Source organism: Zootermopsis nevadensis, unplaced genomic scaffold (assembly GCF_977971745.1).
Source record: "Zootermopsis nevadensis isolate Lab colony 2312 unplaced genomic scaffold, Znev_1.0 Znev_ptg000012l, whole genome shotgun sequence".
Lineage (NCBI taxonomy): Eukaryota > Metazoa > Arthropoda > Insecta > Blattodea > Termopsidae > Zootermopsis > Zootermopsis nevadensis.
The window spans coordinates 5179602-5192065 of record NW_028259144.1 but is presented as its reverse complement, the minus strand read 5'-3'; the positions used below and the strand labels follow the sequence as shown (position 1 = coordinate 5192065).

Here is a 12464-nt window from a genome sequence, read left to right as displayed (position 1 = left end):
CACAAAAGTGATACAGGTTCATTGAAAATGAACTGTTCATGGAGGGCATTGATTTTCAAGTTACAATGCCAGTTCTTTTAACAAGATATAATATTGATATATATTTCAGTGCAAATGTTTGTGTAATGTTAAATACCAAGTTTTTCGGCTGTAGAGTGGTTTCAGTGGACAATCAAAGACAACATATTATGGATATTTAAACTATTTTGTACTTGTAAGATTTGAGGTTTTGACAGTGGTGAGTATGAAGATTTCTGTCTTCTGGGTTGTTGCGCTGTGTAGTCTGGTCGATGTTAACCAACGTTTCAGAGGTCATACTGCCTCTGTTATCAGGGCGATGACGGAGGCAGTATGACCTCTGAAACGTTGGTTAACATCGACCAGACTACACAGCGCAACAACCCAGAAGACAGAAATCTTCATAATCATCGCCCTGATGACGGAGGCAGTATGACCTCTGAGACGTTGGTTAACATCAACCAGACTACACAGCGCAACAACCCAGAAGACAGAAATCTTCATTTTGTACGTTCGTGTTAGTTGAAGCATAGTTGGAGTCCCTACTTGTACATTCATTTTCTGTTAAGCTCATTTTCATCTACATCTAAGTATATGCACATAATCATGAAAGGTTTAATGAGGAACTCAGTGAGAAGAACTCAAGATCATTCGTTGTTGATGCAGGGAAACTTGTGTTGCTGTTTGTCATTTGAATAAGTAGTCACATGTATGGAAGGAGGAAGTTCTGAATATTTACTGTTATGCAACTTATGTAATATGATGTAACAACAACAACAAAAACAAAAGACAGCTTTATTGTAATCTTTTGACATATGCTTAATGCATACATATCGAGGAGTTATAGGTGTTTGATATGATCATGCTGTGTTGTGTATCAAACCACTAGGGAGCAGTCATTCTAGGCAACTTCTAGATTTGACATATTGTTAAGTTACAGAGACATTAAAAGAGCCATAAACGGTCAGAATGTTGAAATAAACACATCAAACACATGCAGCTGCCAGGATAATTTTTGAAGTGCTGCTTTTATGTTTACTTAATTAAATTATACTGGCAGTAGCATAGCTACTGGTAGGGCCTCCTAGCCAGATTGGTCGAGGGGGAGAGGTCAGACTAAGACAGGTACCCTGGTCCTCCAGGTTGGGGGTTGGTCGCAAGGCTAACAACCTTGCATCATAAAAAGGATGTTTCGAAAACCTCAATCAAAGCCTCGGACAGAAGGACCGAATGGAAGAGGAGAATTGAGGAGGCCATGGACCGAACACGGACCGGAGAGCCATAGAATAAGAAGAAGAAGAATTAAATTATGCTTTATCAACTTTACTGGTTATATATCATTATTTAAGTGTTCCATGTGTATTTGCATTAAATGAGGTCATGTCTGCCTGTTTGTATTTTTGATTGAGATTTCTCAAATTACTTTGGAAGAATTCTTGACATTGTGCATTCTAATTGCTTCTCTCTTCAGGTATAAAAGCTCCATGGGGTGGGTGAACTACCTTTATTGTAGGTTAATTAATCCCTGAAATTGTAATGGGTATTTTCCATGCTTATTTCAGTCTTGTGAGCCTGCAGTCTCTGGAGCTGCGTGAGAACCTGCTCAAGTCTCTCCCAGAATCTTTGTCACAACTATCCAAACTTGAGAGGTTAGATCTTGGAGACAATGAGATTGAGAAATTGGTAAGTGAAGTGCTGAACTTTGTAATGAACAAATATACTGGTTAAAGAAACAATCAGTAAAATTGAGTCTTTATCAGAAGTGCTGTGAAATTGCATCTGCTGTGGAGGAAATGCAAGTACTATATTTTAATTTGATTCAGTTTAGTGATGGAAGCAGGGGGAGAGAAGGCTGCCACGTTAAATTCCCTGCCTGGAATTCCGAGGTTTGCAGGGGATTTTTTCCTTTGTGCTACTAGGGATGTGTTTTTCACAACAGTTATGACTTCCTCTTTGTTTTAATGTGTTATTAATTAATCTTATGAATGATTTTTGTAACTCCAAGGCTATTTCTCCAGATTGACCATGTTTATAAGCTGTAATTGTTCGATTTCTATTTTTACAGCCTCATCACATTGGGAATCTTCCATCACTTCAGGAACTTTGGTTGGACCACAATCAACTTCAGCATCTACCTCCTGTAAGCACAACAAATATAGCTGCAGTGGATTATGTCTAATACCCATACATAACAAAATATTTTTAAAAAATGCTCCAAGTTCTTCTGGGTTATTGCGCTGTGTAGTCTGGTAGAAGTTTACTGATGTGAAAGTCCTTACTGCACCCCATTATCGGGGTGATCTCTCTGTTGATGGAGGCAGCAAGTACTTCTCAAATGTTGGTAAATTTCTACCAGACTACTCAACATTATATCCCAGGTCTTCTTCCTCCATCAGTTTTGGTAAGGAAGTGCCTGTACTTCTCCCTGATGCATAAACTGCAGGCTGTGACAAGGAACAAGCCAGAAACTTTTGCACAATTAAGTGTTTTGTGTTACTAGTACAACTTGTGCATGTTGCAGCACCTGTCAGCTGGCATGCTACTTGGCCTTGGCCCTCAGGTAAAAGTCAACAAAGGAATACCAGAAAGTTTTTTACTTTTATCAATACAATTAACAGATACTCACAGGTACATCATCAGAGCAATGTGTAAGCCATGCACGAGGAATTGATTTAAGATATGGGAACCAATCAGACAAGGTAGAAGCTTGGCTATGAAAGTGGAGAACGTGGTGAGGATTGGGTGAGAGTAATGGGGCCAGTGGAGGAAGACCAGACCACAGTCTGGCCAGAAGGGGGAGGGGAAGGGGAATACATTGTAGGTCAGGAATGCAAGGGTCAGAGGGTAGGAAATGGCCCTTATCAAGGTCCTTTGTGGACCAATGAAGAGATCACCAAAGACAAAGAAATGAGGGTAAAAACAAGAAGTGGAAGAGGAGGGTTGGAATGTAGGATAGAAAGAAATATGAGGGGAAGAATGTAGGAGAAATAATAAGGAAAGGACACTGCTTGTTTTTATCTTCATTGCTTTGTGGCTGAATCAAATGTGGCTCAGTCCCAACAAATTCAGCCAGCCCAACTCAGCTTTGATTGCTTTTAACATGTTACAGGAAATTGGCAACCTGAAGAAGTTGGCTTGCCTGGATATCTCTGAGAATCGGTTAGAAGACCTTCCAGATGAGATTGGTGGCCTTGCAAGCCTCACTGATCTTCATCTGTCTCAGAATTTAATAGAATTTTTACCTAATGGGTTGGGAAACCTTCAGAAGTTAACGATTCTCAAAGTGGATCAGAATAGACTGGCCATCCTGAATCCCAGCATTGGCAAGTAAGTAACTGTAAGTGTAATTTTTAATTTTAGAGATTGCGCACTGTTGTGTGTTAAGCTAATAAAAATAAGAATATCCATCTACACAACATTATTCTGAAAAAGTACTTTCATAAAATAATGTCTGCGTGTTTAAAACTTATCATGTGTTCTTCTGGTAGAGAGTCTTAAATGTGAAATAAATGTATACGTGCTTTTTAAGTGTACATGCGTGAATATTGCATAGGCTGCGTATGTTGAGGTGAAATAAATAATTCAATAATGTAACTGTAGATAGTTTTCTGATTATAAAAGTAAAAACTTTATTTAGGTTATAGTGATATTAAATCTAAAACTTCTTGACGATGTGAAGAGTCAATTGAATAAAAATTTACTTGGATATTATCCATCGTCTAGTAATAAAACGTAAAAAACGTAGTTTCGGAGATGGGGCTCTATCTCCGTCTTCAGGTTCCTACTCAGTTGGGCCCACTAGATAGAGCTAATCCGGAGATAGGGATTAGCTCTATCTAGTGGGCCCAACTGAGTAGGAACCTGAAGACGGAGATAGAGCCCCATCTCCGAAACTACGTTTTTTACGTTTTATTACTAGACGATGGATAATATCCAAGTAAATTTTTATTCTATAGTGATATTGTTCAAGCTTCAAATGTCAAGATAGTTGTATATGTACTATTAATGTGTCTCAGTGAAAACTGCTTCAAATAATGACTGTAATGCAGAAGCCTAGCTGTCTGCATTATGTATCTGTAATATGGGAATTATTTGGTCAGTCCTGGATGTTTTCAAACTATTTATATTTGTATTTCATATTTTACTGTTACATGTGTAAGTCATTGCTTCTATTGTTTGTATGCAGCACGTTTCTTAAGTGGTCTTTATACGTGGTTCTATGCAGTAGGAAGCTATATGTATATTATAAAAAATTATAAGTCTGATTGCATACAGTTTTGGTATCAACTGCAATACATAGTTCTCTGCACTATGTAACAGTTATATGCCATCTATTGTAAATCTTTACAACCAAGATGGACTGCCTTTTTATATTAATTTCCTGTTTTGCATCCGTTTGCACATGCCCATGGCAAACAAGAATATAAGCAAGTGATTAGTTTATTTTCTGCAGTGGAGTTATTTTGTTAGATTATAATATTGAATGAGTTAATTTTAGTTTTCTTGAAAGAAATGTGCCTGATGTTTTTTCTTTTTTCTTTATTTAGGTGCGAGAACTTGCAAGAATTGATACTCACAGAGAACTTCCTGATGGAACTTCCAGTATCAGTAGGAAATCTCGTGAAATTAACCAACCTCAATGCTGACAGGAATAACCTACAGAGTTTACCAGAGAAGATAGGTTTGTTTGTTTTATGAGACTATATAATTTTTAAGATGATTTGTTTCTTTTCAGAGGTTTAGAGTTGAAGTTCACTGGGTACTGTTTTCGTGAGATCGAAGGATAAGATGACCAAGTGAATTAGTAATATTGTCACAATTGGGATTCTTTATGTCGGATGAAAAAGGGAGGAAAAGAACAGAAACCCTGTCCTTTTGGCCATTTGGTTGAGCCAGCCTTGCACTTAGTCTGAGGAGTAGAATCCAGTTTCTAAAATGTAATTTTGTAATTTAGACAATGGACAAAGCTCAAAAGAGCAATTTAACACAATTTAACACATTACCATCAGAAACTTCGAAACATTGTTATACGGTTCAGACTTCGATGCTGTGCTTACAGCATACACGTTTGGAATTTGGCGATTGCTTGTATCAACGCTTATCATTATCCTTGATGAACCAGTACTGACTGATCTTTTGTGTTGCCAAGTGCGTTGCTGTTTGTATGTTTTGCTTTCTGGTTTTGTTTCACTACCACAATGTTTCTTGTTGTTCTGTGCTATGTAACCTGACTACTTGAGCTTTTGACTGCTGCTTATATGAAGATTTGACAACAGAATTACATTCTTCAGTCTCTGCTGCAGCTTGCTGTCACATGCATGCAGTGCCAGGGGTCGTCAAATCTTGACAGGACTGTAGAACATAGTTGTGCAAATCCCAGATATTGTGCCTGAAGTATTTTATAAATTTTCCCAGCCATTCTAGTTAAATGTCTTAAAATGGGCCATGAACATTTCCTTTCCATTATTTTTATGCTTGTCACACACACAGTCATCCTCTCTGATATTAAATTATCTCTGAAGTTGACATAATTTTGTTGAATGACGTGAGGACAAAGAAATAAATGATGTGACTTGTTGACTAGTATTGATTATGTATGCTTTTGTCTTTGAATTGCTGGTATTGGGATCTGTAATAGAGGAATGAATATTACTTTATTTGCTGCTTCAGGCAATCTGTCACAACTTGGAGTTTTGTCTTTGAGGGACAATAAACTTCAGTACCTGCCGTCAGAAGTAGGCAACTGTTCAGAACTGCACGTACTTGATGTATCTGGTAACCGGTAAGTCAGAATGAAATATTTGTGGCATGACTCTCGCTTTAGTAAAATTAATCTAGGCATCAGCAGTTTTGTTGTGGTATTTTTAGCAGTGTTCTGTAACTGATGTGCCACCTCAAGTTTTAGGTGTGCCACAGATTATTGTAAGAAATTGTGTATTTGCACGTTGTAGTTAGAAAATGGCATTATCTAACCTTTTGTGTTTAGAATTCGTAACACACACGTGCACCCGCGCACCTGTGCATGCACACGTACACATTGGTTCATCATTGATAGTTTTATCCAATGTATGTAATGTTTTGATTTCATATGCCTGCATTCTTGTAGGGAAAGGACTTGCATGTAGATACATAGTATTTATGGACATGCATAGTTCTGTACTCTTGTGAGGAAGCATTTTGTGGTGTGCCCTCACTTGTCTTTGCAAATTAGGGTGTGCCATGGGTGAAAAAAGGTTGCAGAACACTGATTTATAGGACAGTTTAAAAATATTAATAAAGCATGTTTCAAGTTATTGATCAGAATGAAAGAGTTTAAAGTAGAATGATGTCTGTAGAAGAGGAATTTGACATTGAAGGACTGTGATATGTAGAATCTGCGAAAGAGTTACAGAAATTCCTCTCAGAGGTGTGACATGGGAAATCTAATGCTGTGTTACTGGCAGACCAAGAAATGTGCTTGGTCTGATTTGGCCTGAAGTTAAATGCCTTTGGAAAGAGAATATTTTGTTTCTTAAAAAGAGAGTGCTGGTTTATACTATGTTCTGCTGTTACATTAAGACTGCTAGGTGCTTTTGACTTGGGGGGGGGGGGGGGAGGCTTTATTGACACCTATGGCAGAATTTAAGTTTCTTTCTGTTCTAAAGAATAATCACCATCAGACCACTGAATATAACAGTATGATGACAAACTTTCATTGATATTCAATTTGACAAATTGATCATTTCCAAATATGACAGCATTGGATTAATTTCTAGAAAATTTTGAGAAAGATTATTGTGGATAACCAGCAGACCAAATAATGTGTGCATTTTCCAACTGAAGCTACAATTTAGATTGCTCATTAAGGATCCTGTTTTGTAATCTAATCATTCAGGCTGCAGTACCTACCATTCTCATTGACGAATTTGAATCTGAAGGCTGTGTGGCTGTCTGAGAATCAAGCTCAACCCATGTTGAAGTTTCAGACGGACATTGATGAGAAAACAGGGGAGCAAGTGCTGACATGCTTCCTGCTGCCTCAGTTGGAATATCACCCAGAGAATACAGCTGGTAAGTGTTATAATCAACGTGAAATGTTCGGCTTCTTGTTTGCATCTGTATCTAACCCTGTTGCTGAGAAGTCTTGTGTGGTTAGTCTGTGTAAGAATTTTGCTGCTGCAAAGAATAGTACGCTGAATAATTAACATGGCAACTGTAACATTTCTTGTGACAAAATATGATGATCCATTGGCAGTTAAGTACATAATGGTGTACCTGAAACTATAATTTCATATTTTGCCATGTTTTGTAACAAAGCCTGTTTTTTGAAAACATATGGCTGCAATAGAAAGTATGTGACTTACTGAGGCCGAATTTGAGTTGACTTATTAAATGTTCCAAAAGGAAATGCTGAAACAAGATTGACATTTCATATATGAATCAAATATGAAGAAAGCACGCAGGATGATTTATGAAATACACAGACTTTTTGTGTTATTTTTATGCTTAGAACACATTCCTAAATTGGTATTTTATATTTCAGAAACATCCTGAATATTGTAGGAAAGTATTTTCTGTTGGAATTTCATGTGTTGCATTAGTAAATTATTGCAACTAAAAAGTTTTTTTGTACTAATACTTTTTTTTAGTTTAAGCTTTGATTATGAATGTGGAATCATTTTGGTCTCCAATAATTAAGGGTATTAAATTGGAATTAGAAAATTATTTAGATCATTATTACCAATTGCCGTGGTGTATTTGCTAAAAAGTGAGAAATTATATATGTGTGTATCTGCATTTTACATAGATGTAAGACAATTGTTTGTGTTTTATATTTCAAGTACTGTATCATGATTTTCTGTTTTATTTGTGCATTTAACCAGTTTTCTTCTGCAGGTAGTAATGATTTTCTATAGTATTTCAGGAGATGTGTGTGAAGATTTGTATTATAAAACTATGTGTTTGGGAAATATCAGTTTTATGTTGGTAATGATCGTTATTAAGAGTAAAGGGTTTGTCATTATGATATTGTAAAAATTTGTGTATTTGACACTAGCCTGTCAAAGGTGATAAATCTTTTTTCCCACCACTCTTCCTGCATGAGCCTTGCATTTTTCTTCCATCATTTGCTAAAGGGGACATTAAAATAATGAATTGCATTACATTTACGGCTACAAGTCCTTTGTCCAGCAATTTTCAAACAAAACGTTTTGTGATCACATTTACTTGAGATTAAATCCCAGCCGAGGTCGATGGATTTTTTAAGGGTGATAAAAATCAGTAGCACAACTTCCTTCGGAGGGGAAGTAAAGCCGGCAGTCCCATGTTATAGATTTATGGCATGTAAAAGAACCTTGCGAGCATGATATGAGATGTTTCGTAAACAAAATTCAGTGGCCATGTCTCACCCAAGTCTCTCCTGATTCACTGCTTCACTGCTAGATGGCTCTGGCAGTCAAATCAGGAGTGAGTAGAAATTGTGCAGAGTCAGTGGGCTAGTCACTCACTACTCTTAAAAGCACGCTTTAAAGACTATGAAACCTCTGAAAGGAGGCCCTATGCTCCGCTTAGGAGTTACAGGAATTATCTATATATCTATCTATCTGCAGGGGTGTAATGTTTATTATGTTAAAGTTTTTAGCTTGGCTAACACTTTGAAAAAAAACGTCTTTGCCTTCATATGTCGTAGGTACTCTGTACACTGTTAACACAGCAAAACTGATGACATAAAATGTATTGTTAGCCAGCTGCAACCATCTGGGTGGTGTTTATTTTATTACACTTGCAATGAGCATAAGCATCTCCAGCTGGCTAACAACACCTGGCTGGGGTTGGGTAATGGTCTGTTTTATTTAATCAGTTCTACAGTGCTACGAGTTGTGGAGTACCACCACTGAACAATGAAAGTAAGACAGAAGACATTCTATTCTTTATTTTTTAATGTGTTAGCCAGGTTAACATGATTAACATAAATGTTCTGCCCTAATACTATGAAGAGCATGCAGAAGTGAAGAAATTCCAAGATTTAAATCTGGTATCACCTGAAATATAGTTCTATGTCGTCATGAAAACTGCTAGCCGCTCTTGAGAATTGCTGCTTTATACGTGAAATTTTTATTATGCAGGTGATAACTTTGTATTTCTTTCATAATTTTCGGTACCATTGATTATTTGTTAGCAGTTTTATGCTTTCTCTTTATTCTGAGTTTTGGACTTTTGTACTTGCATACTTTACTGTGTTACATTCTGCATGTCTGCTTATATTTTTGTATGCTTACACTGTTTATGCCAACTTCAGCTTTTACAGTACCTCAACACCTCTGTTAATTGCCTTGTGGTTCTTATGTAATTTGAAAATACCCTGTGTTTTGATGTTGGGAGTTACCTCTATATTGTATAATAATGTTCTAGATTTATTGTATGGGTTGTAAAGTGATTTATTGCAGCTTTGTTGCTCAGAATTTAATTTAAGATCCTGTTTGACTTTTATTTCTTTCAGTAATAAAACTCTAATTATCTTATTGTTCTCTTGTTAGTGTGTGTGGGTAACATAACATTTTATTTTAAATAGAGTAGTTTGTGTCCAACAACTGTTTTTTATACGTACAGATACTGAAAATTTTGTTTTCAGTCTTGGGCGTCTGTGGTCAGTAAATTTCATACCATGTTTCCAAGAACATGTCGCGTCTTCAGTATCCATTGATTCTTCATTGAGACATATTTTGTTTTAGCTTGTTACAGTAAAGTGTGAATGAGACTATCCTCACTCTTAGCTGTTGATGACCCAGACATTATTAGGGAACCCGGATGGGAAGACTACTGACGTCCCTTGACTGTTGTCATTTTATCACCAACCTATCCTATTATTACTGTGTAGTATATTTGAACAAAGACTGTTTTTTATGCGGAATAGTTACATCTAACATTTAAGTTTACATTTTAGGTTTTGACTGTAACTCCTGCCTTATATTTTGGGAGTTTTTCAGTTCAGATCTTAAATGTTAAATTACTTCATGACTGCTTCCTTCCATATTGCTTTCAGTTCTTAAATTATAACTTATCATTCTGTTGTTTGATAAGCACTTGAAAAGGGATTGTTAACCTGTACTGTCCATGTGACGCAGCTTACATGCAGTCTAGCTGGCTGCATGTCACACTAGCATACTGTTGAACCATTATACCCTGAAGCTAAATCTTGTACTCCCATATGAGATACTGGGAACGACCCATTCTTCAAGTGCCTGAGCACTGCGGGTCCCAACTTTTCGTTGGCTTGATCTATAGACATTTTGGTAGGACTCCTTGGACGAGGGATCGGCCCTTTGCAAGGCCTCTACCTGTACACAGGACAGCACAACACAGAAAGCACAAGGCCCACGCCTCAGACCGCGCGGCAACTGTGGACCCCACTCCCATATGATAACAATCAAATATAACTACCAGAAACTAGTTGATCAATTTATAAGCTTGCTAATCACTGAATTTTCAGCAGCTTATTAAGAAAGGAATGTAATTCATATACTTATTTAGAGGGTTCTGTAGCTCTGTTTGTTGTTATTTGATTGGTCATAATGTAGTAGTAGTAACTACTACTGTTACTAACAACAACAAAATATCCTTCAGTTTTGTAATAGGACTGTTATTAAAGTCATGATAAGAACATACTGGCTGTACTGCTTCAAATGTTTTATTCATTCTCAGTCAAATGTGTACTGGCTTTTCTTGCATTTTGCATGATAATAGTTTTTTGGCATGTTGAATGTTAGAAGATTGCATAGTGATGAGCTTCATAGCCTGTACTCCTCACCTGGTATTGTTAGGATGATTAAATTGAGGAGAATGAGGTGAGTGGGACATGGGACACACTTGGGGGAGGGGGTGTTTATGTGGTATTGGTTGGGAGGCCTGAAGGAAAGTGACAACTGGGAAGATCTAGGCGTAGGTTGGAGGGTAATGTTAAGATGGACCGTAGGGAGATTGGAATTGATAAGCAAATTGGATGCAGCTAGCTCAGGATAGAGTCTGGTGGTGGTCTTTTGTGAACACAGTGATGAACCTTCAGGTTTCATGAAGAACGTGGGCTATTTTTTTGACAGCCCAGTATGCAATCGACTTTTCAAAGAATATTCTACACCATAGAGTGAGTGTGGGTGAGTGAGTGAGTGAATGTTAGTGACATTTAATGCGTCTGTTAAGATCTTGATGCCATTTAAATTTATTCTGTGATTTCCTTTTGCCTTGGTAGATCTAAATTCACATAGTTGGGTTCTTTGTATGTTGTTTCAGCTTTGAACATTCGTGTTGTTAGTAGCATGTTAAGGTCTGAATGCATGGTTGTTATGGGAGTATTTTCTTTGGATGCTGCATTGTCTCCATAAACAAGAAGCATGTCTCAATATTTTTCTTAAGGTTTATAGTATGTGGAACTTTTAAATAGTTTCTTCACAGCTAAAGTGGACAGCAAATATATTCTAAATAAGTGAGGAAAAGATATTCTCTCATTTTATAAAATAATTTTTTGCAATGTAGAATGCGTGTGTTCAGGTCATTCATGTAGTATCTAATTTTAAGAATATACATGATACTTGTCATTCTTCAACCTCTCTGCCATACTTTAGGTGGAGATTCAGGCGTTACTGTCAGGTAAAGAATGTTAATACACTATTGGTTTTATTTCCAATAATTTTGGAGCTATAGACATTTTAAGATGTGCAAATAACAAATGCCTACTTGTGTATTTAAGTAGATGGCAGTGCTGTTGACACTTTCAGTTGAAGATATTACCACTGCTGATTTTCACTTCTTCATGAACAAATAGCCATTAATGCAGGATGTGCCTTTAGAGACAAGGTGCAGAATTCTCTTTCAGCACAATTGGGCACCTCCACATGTTTTGGTCATCATAGCCCAATACCTTGGGCACTGAAATCTCCAGACTTAATTCCACTTGATTTAATTTTGTGGGGTCTAGTGGAAGAGATGATCTCCAGGACCAAAGTTTATACATGAGAGAGGAACTCTTGCATCAGATTATGGATGCTGCTGCTTACATTTGAAATCATGCCATAGTGAACTAAAGGATTAGTGTTTATGACTCTCTTTTTCCTTGGTAGCACATTTTAGTTTATTCTAGGCATTTTTAGTCAGCTTTTCCCGCATGTTGAAGAGCTATTTATCTTTAGGACATTTTCACTTCCATCTGTATTTTAACCTTGCTGTTTTGTGCCTCCACACAGCACAACATGAAAGGTGTTTGTTTGTTTGTTGTTTGTTTGTTTGTCTGTTGTTATAAACCTTCTTAAAATAAAATATAAAGTTTTCACATCACGAAGATTGCCGTCTTCTGGGTTGTTGCGCCGTGTAGTCTGGTAGATGTATACCAGACATCTACCAGACTACATGGCGCAGCAACCCAGAAGACAGCAATCTTCAGACCCACCACCATGAAAACCTCAAATCTTACGTTT

The 12464-nt window shown here is 37.0% G+C and overlaps 1 protein-coding gene across 8 annotated transcripts in view; it reads left to right on the top strand.

The window, feature by feature from the left end:
- Positions 1-12464, top strand: part of LOC110840595 (protein lap4) — a 110502-nt gene that overhangs the window by 25547 nt on the left and 72491 nt on the right. For all 8 annotated transcript variants that reach the window (XM_087347702.1, XM_087347698.1, XM_087347700.1 and 5 more), the window contains exons 5-10: positions 1581-1701; positions 2084-2158; positions 3128-3345; positions 4566-4699; positions 5689-5800; positions 6893-7068. In XM_087347702.1, the coding sequence (XP_087203828.1) occupies positions 1581-1701; positions 2084-2158; positions 3128-3345; positions 4566-4699; positions 5689-5800; positions 6893-7068 (836 nt within the window). The remainder of the gene's footprint in view (positions 1-1580; positions 1702-2083; positions 2159-3127; positions 3346-4565; positions 4700-5688; positions 5801-6892; positions 7069-12464) is intronic.